An 18,595-nucleotide genomic window follows, 5' to 3' on the forward strand; every position below is an offset into this window, starting at 1 on the left:
AATACAAACAGTGTAGCTATTCCCTCCACAAGGCAATCAAACAAGCTAAGCGTCAGTCTAGAGACAAAGTAGAATCGCAATTCAATGGCTCAGACACAAGAGGTATGTGGCAGGGTCTACAGTCAATCACGGATTACAAAAAGAAAACCAGCCCAGTCACAGACCAGGATGCCTTGCTCCCAGGCAGACTAAATCACTTTTTTGCCCGCTTTGAGGACAATACAGTGCCACTGACACGGCCCGCAACCAAAACATGCGGACTCTCCTTCACTGCAGCCGAGGTGAGTAAAACATTTAAACGTGTTAACCCTCGCAAGGCTGCAGAACCAGACAGCATCCCCAGCCGCACCCTCAGAGCATGCGCAGACCAGTTGGCTGGTGTGTTTACGGACATATTCAATCGATCCCTATCCCAGTCTGCTGTTCCCACATGCTTCAAGAGGGCCACCATTGTTCCTGTTCCCAAGAAAGCTAAGGTAACTGAGTTAAGCGAGTCAAGGACCATATCATCTCCACCCTACCTGACACCCTAGACCCACTCCAATTTGCTTACCGCCAAAATAGGTCCACAGACGATGCAATCTCAACCACACTGCACACTGCCCTAACCCATCTGGACAAGAGGAATACCTATGTGAGAATGCTGTTCATCGACTACAGCTCAGCATTTAACACCATAGTACCCTCCAAACTCGTCATCAAGCTCGAGACCCTGGGTCTCAACCCCGCCCTGTGCAACTGGGTACTGGACTTCCTGACGAGCCGCCCCCAGGTGGTGAGGGTAGGTAACAACATCTCCACCCTGCTGATCCTCAACACTGGGGCCCCACAAGGGTGCGTTCTGAGCCCTCTCCTGTACTCTCTGTTCATCCACGACTGCGTGGCCACGCACGCCTCCAACTCAATCATCAAGTTTGCGGACGACACAACAGTGGTAGGCTTGATTACCAACAACGACGAGACGGCCTACAGGGAGGAGGTGAGGGCCCTCGGAGTGTGGTGTCAGGAAAATAACCTCACACTCAACGTCAACAAAACTAAGGAGATGATTGTGGACTTCAGGAAACAGCAGAGGGAACACCCCCCTATCCACATCGATGGAACAGTAGTGGAGAAAGTTTTAAGTTCCTCGGCGTACACATCACAGACAAACTGAATTGGTCCACCCACACAGACAGCATCGTGAAGAAGGCACAGCAGCGCCTCTTCAACCTCAGGAGGCTGAAGAAATTCAGCCTGTCACCAAAAGCACTCACAAACTTCTACAGATGCACAATCGAGAGCATCCTGTCGGGCTGTATCACCGCCTGGTACGGCAACTGCTCCGCCCACAACCGTAAGGCTCTCCAGAGGGTAGTGAGGTCTGCACAACGCATCACCGGGGGCAAACTACCTGCCCTCCAGGACACCTACACCACCCGATGTCACAGGAAGGCCATAAAGATCATCAAGGACAACAACCACCCGAGCCTCTGCCTGTTCACCCCGCTATCATCCAGAAGGCGAGGTCAGTACAGGTGCATCAAAGCTGGGACCGAGAGACTGAAAAACAGCTTCTATCTCAAGGCCATCAGACTGTTAAACAGCCACCACTAACATTGAGTGGCTGCTGCCAACACACTGACTCAACTCCAGCCACTTTAATAATGGGAATTGATGGAAAATATATCACTAGCCACTTTAAACAATGCTACTTAATGTAATGTTTACATACCCCACATTATTTATCTCATATGTATACTTATATACTGTACTCTATATCATCTACTGCATCTTTATGTAATACATGTATCACTAGCCACTTTAAACTATGCCACTTTGTTTACATACTCATATGTATATACTGTACTCGATACCATCTACTGCATCTTGCCTATGCCGCTCTGTACCATCACTCATTCATATATCTTTATGTACATATTCTTTATCCCTTTACACTTGTGTGTTTAAGGTAGTAGTTTTGGAATTGTTAGCTAGATTACTCGTTGGTTATTACTGCATTGTTGGAACTAGAAGCACAAGCATTTCGCGACACTCGCATTTACATCTGCTAACCATGTGTATGTGACAAATAAAATTTGATTTGATGATTTGATTTGACCCTCCACCTCCAAATGACGATCAGCTGTCTGTCCTGTCTCCCTGTAGCACTGTCTTAGGCGTCTCACAGTATGGTCATTGCAATTTATTGCCCTGGCCACATCTGCAGTCCTCTTGCCTCCCTGCAGCATGCTTAAGGCACGTTCACACAGATGAGCAGGGACCCAGGGCATCTTTCCTTTCCTTTTTCAGAGTCAGTAGAAAGGCCTCTTTTAGTGTCCTAAGTTTTCATAACTGTGGCCTTAATTGCCTACCGTGTGTAAGCTGTTTGTGTCTTAATGACCGTTCCACAAGTGCATGTTCATTAACACTTCTTATGGATCAAATCCCCTTAGCGGGATCGATTTGACAACATCCGGGGAAACGGCAGAGCGCCAAATTCAAATTAAATTATTAGAAACATTTAACCAAAATAAAGCTTAACTTCTTGTTAATCCAGCCACTGTGTCAGATTTCAATAAGGCTTTACGGCAAAAGCAAACCATGCTATTATCTGAGGACAGCACCCCATCAAACAAACACATGCCAATCATATTTCAACTCGCCAGGCGCGACACAAAACTCAGAAATAACGATATAATTCATGCCTTAACTTTGAAGTTCTTCTTCTGTTGGCACTCCAATATGTCCCATAAACATCACAAATGGTCCTTTTGTTCGATTAATTCCGTTGTTATATCCCCAAAATGTACATTTATTTGGCACGTTTGATTCAGAAAAACACCGGTTCCAACTCGTCCAACATGAGTACAAATGATCTAATAAATTACCTGTAATCTTGGTCCAAACATTTCAAACAGATGGAAAACAGATTGACCTCAAAAACATTTTCTCTGGAAGGATTGTGCTTGGGGTTTCGCCTGCCAAATCAGTTCTGTTTTACTCACAGACATATTTCAAACAGTTTTAGAAACTTCAGAGTGTTTTCTACCCAAATCTACTCATAACATGCATATCCTAGCTTCTGGGACTGAGTAGCAGGCTTTACTTTGGGCACGATTTTCATCCGGACGTGAAAATACTGCCCCCTATCCCAGAGAGGTTAATGAACACGCATGGGAAACAGTGTTTATACCCTTTACAATGAAGATCTGTGAAGTTATTTGGATTTTTAGGAATTATCGTTGAAAGACAGGGTCCTGAAAAAGGGACGTTTCTTTTTTTTGCTGAGTTTAGATGTGCCTGTGCCTCCTCATATATGTGAGGAAACTAGGTAAAATGGCTTCTCTTTCACTACCTAGCCTTTCCCTCTACAGCCCTGCACCTGGCTCAGTACAACCCAGCTATGCTCTCTCCAACCCTGCGTCTGGCTCTGCACAACCCAGCTCCGCCCTCTCCAGTCCTGCGTCGGCCCCTACCCCTTATCTCCGGTTCCTGTGACTGATTTTAAAGGGGCATTCATCTATTTCCACACATTCAAACCCCAAAAAATTATATTGCATATTTTATTTTATGAAAAAATTAAATACAAAAACATCCCTGTTTCCCTGTTTAAATAGGTTGAACCCCCCCCCCCCCAGGGACAGGGGTGTTTGTTGACAAGCTGGCCTGGGCCTATGCTATAAATGCCAACTCTGCCTCATCCTTTGTATGGACATTGATCACGGCTGTATATCCCGTGGAGCTCTTGCTGGTGATCAACCTCCGGGGATGTCAAAGTGGAGTGGACCACACCATCAGCCGCTAGAGAAAACAAAGCTGGACGCCAGCTACAGTCAATTTAAAAACAAATCAAAATGCTAACAGGAATATAGGCCTTTGTACATTTACTTACTTTCATCCTTTATTGTAAGTGTTTACTTAATTTATTTTATACCATAGGGGCTACTCTCCAGAAGTAGCCAAGCACCCTTCCAGTTAACTTCGGCTCAGCTATCAACACAAAAATCTCTGAGCTGCGTCCCATGTCCAAGAATAAGGAGCGGAATGTAAGCTTAATGGATATTTTTTAATAGAAACGAGAATGGACATTATGGAACGATCATGTAAGTCGTTCAACTTAAAATTCACATTCTATTCATAATTCAAATAATAATAATAGTACAACAAAGTTAAGCTAAGTTAAAGGAAGTAACCCAGGACACCCAAAAGTATACCTTCTGCTGTTTGCCTCTAATAGGATATACCGTAGAATGTTAAAATAACTGTCAGTGAAAATCTCACTTTAAAAGTTGATATTCTCTCAACTCATACCCAAATGATGTTCTCGTATTTGTGGGGAAAGCATAAATTGGAAGAAATGAAAATATCTATATTTTTAAACCACCTCAAACTTGTATCTCAAACAGACAGGCTTGCTATTTCCTCATAGACGATGATGATGAGCTAGCCAATCAGCAGGCTACTTGCATTAATATTTTTTATGACCGGTATATGCCCTCACCATTCTGTGGTGTACAAACACAGAAAAGCTGCCTTTTAACATTCTTAATTAACATGTTTGGGGGGGGGGGGACTAAAACTATTTTACTCATATTGTAATTAATTATAGGTCATATTTCATACAAATCTGGAAACACTGGACCGTTATTTTGAACATGGCCTCCATACAGTAGGCCTATTTCTCAATCTAGCTGTATTTTGGAAGGCACTATACGGCACTTCAGGGAAATATTTACCAAAGGCAATCATCCTTGTTGCGTACATATTATAAAAACAATAAATAAATAAAATAGTATTATAAACTTTTTATAAAATGCATGTTTTCTAACTGTGGAAAGTCATACCTGAAATAAAACATTATATAAAAATGTGTATATAATTTTGTATATAATGTATATACAACTTATACACGAAACTCAAAAGTAACAATTATATTTTATAAAAATATATATAACAAATATACAGTACCTGTCAAAAGTTTGGACACCTACTCAATCCAGGGTTTTTCTTTATTTTTACTATTTTCTACATTGTAGAATAATAGTGAAGACATCAAAACTATAAAATAACATATAAGGAACATTGTACTAACCAAAACAGTGTTAAAAATCTAAATATATTTTATATGAGATTCTTCGAAGTAGCCACCCCTTTCCTTGGTGACAGCTTTGCACACTCTTGACATTCTCTCAACCAGCTTCACGAGGTAGTAACCTGCAATTCAATTAACAGGTGTGCCTTGTTAAACCTTAATATGTGGAATTTCATTCCTTCTTAATGCGTTTGAGCCAATTAGTTGTGTGGTGACAAGGTATTGGTGGTTTACAAAAGATAGCCCTATTTGTTAAAAGACCAAGTCCATATTATGGCAAGAACAGCTCAGATGTTGAGACCAGTGTTTCTGCGGGTACTATTTAATGAAGCTGCCAGTTGAGGACTTGTGATGAGTCTGTTTCTCAAACTAGACATTCTAATGTACTTGTCCTCTTGCTCAGTTGTACACGGGCCTCCCGGGGCGGCAGGGTAGCCTAGTGGTTAGAGCGTTGGACTAGTAACCGGAAGGTTGCAAGTTCAGATCCCTGAGCTGACAAGGTACAAATCTGTCGTTCTGCCCCTAAACAGGCAGTTAACCCACTGTTCCTAGGCCGTCATTGAAAATAAGAATTTGTTCTTAACTGACTTGCCTAGTTAAATAAAGGTAAAAAAAATGAACAGGGGCCTCCCACTCCTCTTCTGGTTAGAGCCAGTTTGCACTGTTCTGTGAAGGGAGTAGTACACAGCGTTGTACGAGATCTTCAGTTTCTTGGTAATATCTCACACTTCCGGCTTCATTTCTCAGAACAAGAATAGACTGACAAGTTTCAGAAGAAAGTTGTTTGTTTCTGGCCATTTTTTTCTGGCCATTTTGAGCCTGTAATCGAACCCACAAATGCTGATGCTCCAGATACTCAACTAGTCTAAAGGACCAGATGTATTGCTTTTTTAATCAGGACAACAGTTTTCAGTTGTGCTAACATAATTGCAAAAGGGTTTTCTATTGATCAATTAGCCTTTTAAAATTATGAACTTGGATAGCTAACACAATGTGCCATTGAACACAGGAGTGATGGTTGCTGACAATGGGCCTCTGTACGCTTATGTAGACATGCCATTAAAAATCTGCCGTATCCAGGTACAATAGTCATTTACAACATTAACGATGTCTACACTGTCTACACTGGATCACTTTTATGTTATTTTAAAGGACAAAAAATGTGCTTTTCTATCAAGAACAAGGACATTTCTAAGTGACCCCAAACATTTGAATAGTAGTGTGTATATAGTTGTATATACAGTTGAAGTCGGAAGTTTACATACACCTTAGCCAAATACATTTAAACTCAGTTTATCACAATTCCTGACATTTAATCCATGTAAAGATTCCCTGTTTTAGGTCAGTTAGGATCACCACTTTATTTTAAGAATGTGAAATGTCAGAATAATAGTAGAGAGAATTATTTATTTCAGCTTTTATTTCTTTCATCACATTCCCAGTGGGTCAGAAGTTTACATACACTCAATTAGTATTCGGTAGCATTGCCTTTAAATTGTTTAACTTGAGTCAAACATTTCGGGTAGCCTTCCACAAGCTTCCCACAATAAGTTGGGTGAATTTTGTCCCATTCCACCTGACAGAGCGGGTGTAACGGAGTCAGGTTTGTAAGGCCTCCTTGCTCGCACACGCCTTTTCAGTTCTGCCCACAAATGTTCGATAGGATTGAGGTCAGAGCTTTGTGATGGCCACTCCAATAGCTTGACTTTGTTGTCCTTAAGCCATTTTGCCACAACTTGGAAGTATGCTTGGGGTCATTGTCCATTTGGAAGACCCATTTGTGACCAAGCTTTAACTTCCTGCTGATGTCTTGAGATGTTGCTTCAACATATCCACATAATTTTCCTGCCTAATGAAGCCATCTATTTGTGAAGTGCACCAGTCCCTCCTGCAGCAAAGCACCCCCACAACATGATGCTGCAACCCCTGTGCTTTCACGGTTGGGATGGTGTTCTTCGACTTGCAAGCCTCCTCCCCTCCAAACATAACGATGGTCATTATGGCCAAACAGTTCTAATTTTGTTTCATCAGACCAGAGGACATTTCTCCTAAAAGTACGATCTTTGTCCCTATGTGCAGTTGCAAACCATTGTCTGGCTTTTCTATGGCGGTTTTGGAGCTGTGGCTTTTCCATGCTGAACGGCCTTTCAGGATATGTCGATATAGGACTCGTTCCACTGTGGATATAGATACTTTTGTACCTGTTTCCTCCAGCATCTTCACAAGGTCCTTTGCTGTTGTTCTGGGATTGATTTGCACTTTTCACACCAAAGTACATTCACCTCTAAGAAACAGAACGCATCTCCTTCCTGAGCGGTTTGACGGCTGCGTGGTCCCATGGGGTTTATACTTGCGTACTATTGTTTGTACAGATGATCGTGGTACCTTCAGGTGTCTGTAAATTTCTCCCAAGGATGAACCACACCTCCAATTGGCTCAAATGATTACATAATGTTCTGGAATTTCCCAAGCTGTTTGAAGGCATAGTCAACTTAGTATATGTAATCTTCTGACCCACTGGAATTGTGATACAGTGAATTATAAGTGAAATAATTTGTCTGTAAACAATTGTTGGGAAAATTACTTGTGTCATGCACAAAGTAGATGTCCTAACCGACTTGCCAAAACTATAGTTCGTTAACAAGACATTTGTGGAGTGGTTGAAAAACGAGTTTTAATGACTCCAACCTAAGTGTATGTAAACTTCTGCCTTCAACTGTATAAATATACTGTGTATGTATGTATGTATATATGTATGTATATATGTATATATATGTATATATATGTATATATATTATATATTATATATATATTATATATATATTATATATATATATATATATATATATATATATATATATATATATATATATATATATATATATATATATATATATATATATATATATATATATATATATAATATATATAATATATATATATATATATATATAATATATATAATATATATATAATATATATATATATATATATATATATATATATATATATATATTATATGCTAATATTTGTGTGTGAATAAAGCATCTGAATACTTGTAAAACCTGTTTTTGCTTTGTCATTATGGGGTATTGTGTGTAGATTGATGAGGGAAAACGACATTTTAATAACAATTTTAATAAGACTAACGTAACAAAATTGGAAAAAGTCAAGGTGTCTGAAAACTTTCCGAATGCAGTTAAAATATACAAATACACCAATGACCTATAAAGCCAAAAATGCTAAATCTTACCTTGTGACTTTTTAGATTACTTTAGATGTTTGTAAAAAGACTTTTCTGCCATACAAGATTATTATTTGATTTTCATAATTATTTTCATATAGGTATTTTGCTACCACTGTATGTTTGTGTGTTTAGTGAAATTAAGAATAGGACTAGAATAGTACAGAGCTCAGTTAAACGTTCCTCACCTGGCGTGATGGCCACGCCATTCTCGTTGACCACGGGAGGGCTGCAGTCCTCCTCCTCAGGCAGCTCCAGGCTGGCTCGCTGCTCCATGTTGCTAACCGACTGGTTCCTCTTCCTCTTGCCCTGGGCGCTGGGCCAGGCTCCGGGCAGCAGCGCCTCACTCACATTCAAGGGAGGGGCCGCCGGACTGGGCTCGGCTGGGGGCTTGGGAGTACCGTACAAGTTCTCTGGAGAAAGGAAAACAAATGCACATTGAGGTAGTGAGGTGCGGGCCAGTGGAACTCAAAACACAAAAATAGAGGTTGCCGCAGACTATTGCTCCACCGATCCAATACATTTATTAATCGACAGGGCACATCGAAATCAAATCAAATCGCTTTTTATTTGTCACAAGCGCCGAAATGCTTAGTTACAAGCCTTTAACCAACAATGCAGTTCAAGAAATAGAGTAAATAAAATATTTACTAAATTAACTTAAATTTAAAAAATCCAATCAATCAAAAAGTAACACAAGAAATATACATAAAAATAACGAGGCTATATACAGGGGGTACCGGTACAAAGTCAATGTGCGGGGGTACAGATTAATCGAGGTAATTTGCAAAGTGACTATACATAGATTATAATCTGAGAGGGGGGAGGGGTGCTACATTTGATTAGTTTAGATGTTCAGCAGTCTTATGGCTTGGGTTAGTATATAGGTCCTGGATGAGAGAGATAGAGAGAGCATGGGGTAACTGTGTGCCACACAACAGGGCTCTGTTCAGAGTTTAAAGCTGAGGGTGATGGAGAGAGCTCAAGTAAGGACATGAGAGATTCAGCATGGACAAGCACAGCTACCTTTGACTGACATGCAACAGTAAATGTATGGCTGAGTTCTGTATGTTTTGACAAGGTAGATTTTTTTTACTCATGATATTTAACTTTTGAAGCACAATAAGGTGGTGATGTTTATTTTATCTGTACATGAAATATTCCTCTGTCAGGGGAAATACATTTATGATTAAATATTGAGAGCGAGCCAGAGACGTCTTATGTCATTATCTCTTCAATATGAGAGAGAGCGAAAGATAATGAGTAAGAAAAGGAGAGAAATAGCAGAATAAAGAAGTGAGAAGAGGGACAGAGATCAGAGAGAGCAAGAGAGAGAGACAGATTAAACACAGCCGTAGCAGTTGCATTTGATTCCTTTTATCCAAGCAGGAGAAGCCTTTAATTGCAGGCTGTGAGAAAGCCTTCTGTCTCCCTCCACACACACACACACGGACCTGCAAACACATACACTCACTCACACACACCAAATGCCCTGAGTTTGAGATAAAGCTTCATACTGTACATCCCTTCACATATACATCTCTCTAACCTGTCTGTATATGTATAAGCAGTGTAGTGGTGGAGCATCCTACATATTCCTTCCACGTAACAGATCTTCAAATGTGACAGACGTCACACTGCTTGGTTAACAGTGTCACTTCCCCCCTAAGCAGCTCTTAACCTGATTTGAACTTGGGCTGGTGCGGTGACCGTAATACCTCACACTGGCAGTCATGAGTCATAACCGCAGTCAAATTCCACGTGACCATTGAATCACGGTACACTCCTCTTATGCACTCTGGACATGTGTTGGTAGTCCCCAATTTTATAACGACCATCAGGTCGCGAATTGCCTGCTACTCAGCGCTCTATTGTCCCTCTAACCACTCTGACATCAATGCAAATGCCTTTGTAAATCACATCAAAAACTTGTTATCAAAACAGTATCATGCTTTTTAAGCTCACCTTGATGATTGATCAATTTGAAGAAAGAAGTTCAACCACTGAGTGGAAAACATGGTCATTGTTGATGTTGTTTCAAAGCCAAACACAAGGAAATGGACAGCGCTTTCTAAGGTGATGATTAATTCAAAACACCCATACCATATTCGAGCTTATGCATAGGTTTATATATGAGCCCAAGCCCATTAAAAAAGTAATTAAAATAATGATTGCGCCATTATACAATACATAGCCTACCACTCAGGCCTATTGTACATGGCACATTTTTTATTTATTTTTATAATTGGTCTAGCCTATACTCCAAAAGTAAATACATTCTAGTAATCGCATTTGAGTGTGGACTGTATTATTATGCATACTGGATGGACTTTTACCTTAAGCTCCAAACTTTTATCCATGAGTCTGGGAGAGAACATACAGGCCTTGGCAAAGCTGTTGGTTCATTGATTGTGCAGGGTGGCTTACAGAGTTAGCCTACAATTACAGTGAATTTGTATTGGATTTAGTAATAGGGCATTTTATATATTTTCATAATAAATAGGCTGACACATTACCTTTAGAAACAGAATATCGTGCCACCATGTGTTTCCATCTCCTCTCGCTCCTTCATTCCTTTCTCAAGGGCACAGAGTGAGCATGGTGTTCTTATAAGCCAGACATTTCTATATGCATTCCCGTGTGATTGTGGAGTTTTGATGGTTGCCAATAAAAAGAGGAGGATCCCAGTTGCTACTATATTTATTTCTCAGCTGCTAATATTAAACAAATGCTCTACTTTAAAACCGGAATAGCCTACTGGCATGATCGAAAAACGAACTGCTGAAAGCAGCCTCCATTCGCTATTTGTCTTTTTTCCGCCTGCCCCTGTTCCTGCCCATTTCATAATGGGTCATTCTAGATCGAATCTAATTGAACATGTAGTAAAGACGAGATTCAATTGAGAATAGCCTGATGGGTGAAAATATGATAATTTGATGAAAGAACAGCGTGAGGAGCCTGAAGCAAGGAACAGAGCACAAGCTTTTTTGAGACTTTCTCAAATCCTCAATAGCCTGTAGTCGCATCATGCAGCCCATATATTTTTTGATTTCTAAGACATTTTCAGGGTTTGTATCAACACAACCAAAATTGCCAAATCAATCTTAATCTAGCGTAGAGAACCTGTTTTAAATTATAACTTTTACGCTCAAAATAGCCACTTCGTAGGCACACCCGCTCCGGAATGGGAAAATATCCTTTCTATTTCAATAAGCTAAGTTCAATTATATTATTCTTACGTATACCATGTAACTCAAATAATGGCATGGGACTAAATTTACCAGTCTACAGCCTATGGCATGGTGCATAGGCAGATAACATAGGCCGACTCATATTCTGTTCTTCTGAAATACATTTTCCTCATATCATCATGTTTCTTTAGGCCAGCTAAAAATAAATTACGGATTGTGATGGTGTATATTAAATTGATTACATTTTTTAGAATTATGTAGATGCTCCAAATGAGCACATCAGCTGCTTGTATGTGTGGAGGCATTGACATGCTAAACCTGTTCATGTTAATATGTAAAAAATGTTTTAAAAAGTCAAATAAATAAATAAAGTAAAAATATGTTTGATGTCCTCTGTGCCCATATGAATAACCCCTGTGATGTAACTGGAATGATGAGATAGATGATGTTCTTTTATGTTTTTGTTTTATTATTTCAGTGCCATACTGTGTTCGATCTTGTCTAGTCATATTGTCTCAAGAGGATCACAATGGAAATAAGTCCCAGACTTTGTTATCCTCAATGATTTTATTCATGTGCATGTATGGCTTATAAGTTTAATGTGTGCTTGTTTTTTTTAATGTTCGAATTAATAATCTAAACCAAAACGAACTGTCAATTACCGTGAGGCCAGCAGCCATTTACATAACAGTTAGATGGCGCCGACAGAGATGGTCGCCTTGCTTCAGGTCCTTAGAAATCTATGCAGTTATTTTTTTTTTATGTATTATTTCTTACATTGTTAACCCAGAAATTCTAAAGTGTTATTAAACTATTGGCTTTTCCTTGCTGAGCGGCCTTTCAAGTTATGTCGATATATGACTATTTTTACTGTGGATCTAGATACTTTTGTACCCGTTTCCTCCATCTTCACAAGGTCCTTTGCTGTTGTTCTGGGATTGATCTGCACTTTTCGCACCAAAGTACCAAAGTAGGAGACAGAACGCGTCTCCTTGAGCGGAATGTCGGCTGTGTGGTCCCATGGTGTTTATACTTGCGTTCTATTGTTTGTACAGATGAACGTGGTACGTTCAGGCATTTGCAAATTGTTCCCAAGGATGGACCTTGTGGAGGTCTACAATTTGTTTTGGCTGATTTGTTTTGGTTTCCCATAATGTCAAGCAAAGAGGGACTGTGTTTGAAGGTAGGTCTTGAAATACAACCACATGTACACCTCCAATTGACTCAAATTATGTCAATTAGCCTATCAGAAGCTTCTAAAGCTGTTTAAAGGCACAGTCAACTTAGTGTTTGTAATCTTCTGACCCACTGGAATTGTGATACAGTGAATTATAAGTGAAATAATCTGTCTGTAAACAATTGTAGGACAAATTACTTGTGTCATACACAAAGCAGATGTCCTAACCGACTTGTAAAAACTATAGTTTGTTACCAAGAAATTTGTGGAGTGGTTGAAAAACAAGTTTTAATGACTCCAACTTAAGTGTATGTAATCTTCTGACTTCAACTTGGTAGATAACCTCTTTCACTCCAGTATCCCTACACATCTTAAATATGGTATTGGAACTGAATAGAGCTATTTTAATTTATCATGTATTTTTGTTCTACCTTATGTAATTTTCAGTCCCACATTGATATTGATTACTGCATTGTTGGGTTTGGAGATAGCAAGAAATGCATTTCATTGTACTTGTGCACTTGGCATTATGACATATTATAGTGTATGTCTTGGGTTTGATGCTATTCAAGGCTGTGCAATCGGGCTTCAGACCATGGCAGAAATCCACAGATGGACGATCTGGTTGTTCACTTAGCCAGTAGCTGTGTGTGTGTGTGTGTGTGTGTGTGTGTGTGTGTGCGTGCATATCTCTTACATCTCAATGTGTAATGCAAATTAAAACACGAGGGGGAAGTGCAATCTTCATGGCCGTTGTAATATTTTTGCTATCTGATTAAATCCATTTCAACTAGCATTGCTACATGCTTAAAAAATGCCACACAGGAGATTTTGGATACTTTGGATGAGACGACAACAAACCTGTGAATGTCGATAATAAGCTAAAAAGTGAACCATCCGTTCAATCTTTTCTGAATTAGATCTGCTCCCACCTACATATTTAAGCAATCCTGGTATGAATAGCTGGACTGTATGTCTTTTTGCCTTGTTGTTTTCTCCTAAAAGTGATTTAAGGTGGACAGGGTTTGATTAGCAGACTGTTCGTGGACCACAGGGTGCTGACTTTTTAAGTGAGTTTGTTTTTTTCATATTGTATTTTTTGGGGACAGGATAGACCAAAGTAAAAAGATGGAAGAGACGCTTTCAGAAAGTGGTCCGGAATCCAACTCACGATGCAGCGGTATATACAGTGCATTCAGAAAGTATTCAGACCCCTTGACTTTTTCCACATTTTGTTACATTATAGCTTTATTATGATTAAAAAAAAAAAAATTTAATCCTCAATCTACACACAATTCCCCATAATGACAAAGCAAAAACAGGTTTTTATACATTTTATTTAATGTATAAAAAATGAACATGTAGATAAGTGTTCAGACCCTTTACTCACTACTTTGTTGAGGCACCTTTGGCAGTGATTACAGTCTTCTTGGGTATGATGCTACTAGCTTGGCACACCTACAGTACTAGTCAAAGGTTTGGACACACCTACTCATTCCAGGGTTTTTCTTTATTTGTACTGTTTTCGACATTGTAGAATAATAGTGAAGACATCAACTATGAAATAACACATATATAATCATTTAGTAACCAAAACAGTGCGAGGTTAAACAAATCAAAATATATTTGAGATCCTTCAATGTAGCCACCCTTTGCCTTGACAGCTTTGCACACTCTTGGCTTTCTCTCAACCAGCTTCATGAGGTAGTCACCTGGAATGCATTTCAATGCCTTGTTAAACCTTAATTTGTGGAATTTCTTTCCATCTTAATGCGTTTGAGCCAATCAGTTGTGTTGTGACAAGGTAGGGGTGGTATACAGAAGATAGCCCTATTTGATAAAATACCAAGTCCATATTATGGCAAGAACAGCTCAAATAAGCAAAGAGAAATGCCAGTCCTACTATCATTACTTTAAGACATGAAGGTCAGTCAATCTAGAACATTTCAAGAACTTTGACAATTTCTTCAAGTGCAGTCGCAAAAACCATCAAGCGCTATTATGAATCATTTTACATTTTTATAAATTTGCTAAAATGCCTAACAACCTGTTTTCGCTTTGTCATTATGGGGTATTGCGTTGTTAAGTTCTAAATGAACCGAGTAAAAATCACAGAGCTTAAACCAAGTTTATATACCCATTGAGTCATACAGCTGCATAAGACAAAGTCATATTTCCAACAGTGGTAGTATATAATACCCTAATTTGGGTGGAGTCTCCTCCTTCACTCTACATTACATCTTTATTACTAGGCAGGAAGTCAAGTGATGCGGGCAACAAACTGTTCCTTCTCCCTTAATGTGACCTGACCTCGACCCCCGTTTCCTCACGCTCTCCACCATTATCGGTGACAGCAATCATGTGATTGCCTCTCCTTTACTCAGCACCTCCCAAAGGCCCCTGGCTCCTATCCAACCTCCATTGACCCCACCATATACATTCCTCCTACAGATACCCATTAACTTCTGATGTATAAACCAGACTATGGCACTCCTCATGTCTCTAGTATAACTGATGATTAACAATATTTAAAGTTTAGAAATCTGAACCCATCAGCATGTAGATTGATGAGGGAACATTTATTTAATTCATTTTAGAATAAGGCTGCAAAGTAACAAAATGTGGAAAAAGTCACAGGGTCTGAATACTTTCTGAATGCACTGTATGTGTTCTGGTCTAGCCTAGACCACTAGACCACCCCAAGCCATAGAGGACTGTCTTAGGACTGTGAATGAAATGCTTATTTATGTCAAGACAAAACCATAGCCCTTCTTTATGACAGCAGTTGAGGTCAGTGTTTTGGATAGTAGGTCTGCACAATATGGGCAGAAAAGCTCATTGCGATTTTTCCTACGATTGGATAAAAAATACTTGGGGGAACTGTTGCAATCATAGGAATAGAATGACTGTGTCAGAGGAAGGCCCTAAAAATTGTCAAAGACACCAGCCACCCTAGTCATAGACTGTTCTCTCTGCTACCGCAAGGTAAGCGGTACAGGAGCACCAAGTCTAGGTCCAAGAGACTTCTAAACAGCTTCTACCCCCAAGCTATAAGACTCCTGAAGATCTAATCAAATGGCTACCCAGACTATTTGCATTGCCCCCCCCCCTCTCTCTTTTTCGCCGCTGCTACTCTCTGTTAATATCTATGCATAATCACTTTAATAACTCCTACATTACCTCCTCAATAACCTTGACTAACCAGTGCCCACGCACATTGACTCTGTACCGGTACCCTAATACAATATGATTTGATTATTCTAAGGTTGGTGTTGTTTAGCATGATAACAAATGAAAAAGTCAGGTACAGTAGGAGTTTTTGTAACCAGATAGGACCAAAGTGTTGATTACTGTTTCCCAGGAGACCCTAATTAAATCTGAATACCGGTAGATGTTTGATTCAAAGATTTTAGAATATGCATAGCCTATTCTTCTCTGATTCAGAACATGTCATTGCCCAAACAACTTGCTGACATCCCACTGGTATCAGCCTGTATTAGAGTGAAATTTGGGTAGATATATTTGCCCCCTAGCTCCATAATATTTGCTAGCTAGTTAGTGAGTAGCATTAGCGGCTAGCGCAAAAGTTATACTATAATACAGAAAACATAGATTTATATGAAAAATCTACATGGGGCTTGATGTGTGTAGGTCCTGGGAAGCAGCCGCAACATGACAGACGAAAAACGAGTAAACAATAAAAACATGTTTTTTTGCTATCTGGATATGTCAATATCACAATTTAGATTAGAATAGCCGTAGGGATCAGTGTCATGGTCAGTGAACTTACCTTCATAGGTTCCACTCTCTAGCAGGGCTCCGCTTTTCTCCAGTTCCATAAAGCGCTCCACACTCACAAAGTTATAGTCCACCCCCGGCACCTCTCCCTCCTTTGGCAGCCTGGTGGTACCTACAGAGGGAGAAGAAGAAGAAAGGAAGAACGTTACTTTATTATCAATCGTTACAGACACAGAGGAACAGGAGGAGTGAGTATTGAGGGATCACAAGCATTGAGGAGAAGAGTAGGAGACAGAGAGAGAGAAAGAAGAGTCATACTTCTGATAATAATCCAAACCCATTTCATAATTGTATGCTGTCGCAAAATGGATTGGAAAGCAATAAGAGAGCTTTAAGGCCCACCCAAGCAGTAGGATTAAATGGATACATACTTACAAAGATGTGTAGTGGTGAACCAATATACGTGAATGTGAGCCCTTCAAAACACTAGGCTTGGGTGTATGTTTATAAGAGAAGATAGGATAAGCTTTTGTTTTTTCAGCTTCCACAGAAATTTGTAAACAACGTATAGAACATTTTGTCAAGCGACATTGCTGATTCTCCACATGCAAATCAATCTGATGATGTTTGTGGACACACAGACCATTAACAAGCCATGAAACACGCACTGCATGCACACACGCGCGCGCACACACACACACACAGCCAGGCAGCTTATTGTGGAAACGGCATCATTGCAGAAACAGCACATTATTACCAAGCTGCAATTATTAGACCTACTCTAAGCTCCAGACTCTGATGTGTGTGTGTATGTGTGCGTGCGTTTAGATGTTTAGATGTTAATACAGTAAGATAAGGGGATTCTATGTGACAATGAGATTCTATGTGACAATGAGAGGCAGTGCTTGCGTCTGTCCCTCAAGTCGGTATGTGTTTGCATGTGTGCCTGTGTGTGTGTCAAATCAAATCAGATTTTATTTGTCACATGCTTCGTAACAACAGGTGTTTGAGGGTAGAAACTGTTCAGGGTTCTGTTATTTTCAGACTTGATGAATCGGGCCGCTTGCCATTCGGTAGCAGAGAGAACAGTCTATGACTTGGGTGGCCGGAGTCTTTGACAATATTTAGGACCTTACTCTGACACCGCCTGGTGTAGATGTCCTGGATTGCAGGGAGCTCTGCCCCAGTGATGTACTGGGCTGTACACACAGAGAGGGCGAGGGAGCGAGCGAGAGATCAGGATTGATTCCACTGTGGGTTGTCTACGTTGTCTTTTTCTATCCATTGATTGGATTGCTTATTTCTATTCTCTGTCAAATTAGCTCAAGCAAATGCTTTTCACACACATTCAATACAGTTTTTACTGTATCTCTTTCTATCTAACTTATTGAAGATATGAGTGCCCATGCCAAATCTTTTCAGCCTCCTGAGGAGGAAGAGGCATTTTCATGCCTTCTTCATGACTGTGTTGGTGTGTGTGGACCATGATAATTCCTTAGGGATTTAGACACGAGGAACTTGAAGCTCTCGACCCGCTCCACAACAGTCCTGTCGATGTGGACGTGCTCGGGCCTCCGTTTCTTGTAGTCCACGATCAGCTACTTTGTCTTGCTGACGTTGAGGGAGAGGGTGTTGTCTGGCGCCACACTGCCATGTCACTGACTTCCTCCCTATTGGCTGTCTTGTCGTTGTCGGTGGTCAGGCCAACCACCGTCGTGTTGTCAGCAAACTTAATGATGGTGTTGGAGTCGTGCCCTGTCATAGGTGAACAGTGAGTACAGGAGGGGAAGAGTACACACCCTTGACGGGACCCCGTGTTCAGGGTCAGCATGGTGGATGTGTTGTTGCCTACCCGCACCACCTGGGGGCGGCCCGTCAGGAGTCCAGGATCCAGTTGAAGAGGGTGTTCAGTTCCAGGGTCCGGAGCTTAGTGATGAGCTTAGAGGGAACTATAGTGTTGAACTATAGTGTTGAACACAAAGTTTTGTGTGTGTGTGTGCATGTGTTTGCTTAGATGCAGCAGTTAGAGATTATTTGTTCTAATGAAAGGCAGTGTTTGAGTCTGTGCCAAGTGGAAGCTCTACTCTACTCAAGCACACTGTAAACTCAAGACTATGGTGGTGTTTTCTTTGCAACTCCATTGATCAGCTAAGACCACTGATTGGTTAAGG

The 18,595-nt window shown here is 40.3% G+C and overlaps 1 protein-coding gene across 2 annotated transcripts in view; it reads right to left on the minus strand.

The window, feature by feature from the left end:
• The window catches only part of LOC109888917 (membrane-associated guanylate kinase, WW and PDZ domain-containing protein 2), a 260,612-nt gene that overhangs the window by 158,158 nt on the left and 83,859 nt on the right, over window positions 1–18,595 (minus strand). For both annotated transcript variants that reach the window (XM_031823241.1, XM_031823242.1), the window contains exons 3-4: window positions 16,477–16,596; window positions 8,507–8,731 (exon numbers count right to left, since the gene is read on the minus strand). In XM_031823241.1, the coding sequence (XP_031679101.1) occupies window positions 8,507–8,731; window positions 16,477–16,596 (345 nt within the window). The remainder of the gene's footprint in view (window positions 1–8,506; window positions 8,732–16,476; window positions 16,597–18,595) is intronic.

The sequence above is a fragment of the Oncorhynchus kisutch genome, linkage group LG4 (assembly GCF_002021735.2).
Source record: "Oncorhynchus kisutch isolate 150728-3 linkage group LG4, Okis_V2, whole genome shotgun sequence".
NCBI lineage: Eukaryota > Metazoa > Chordata > Actinopteri > Salmoniformes > Salmonidae > Oncorhynchus > Oncorhynchus kisutch.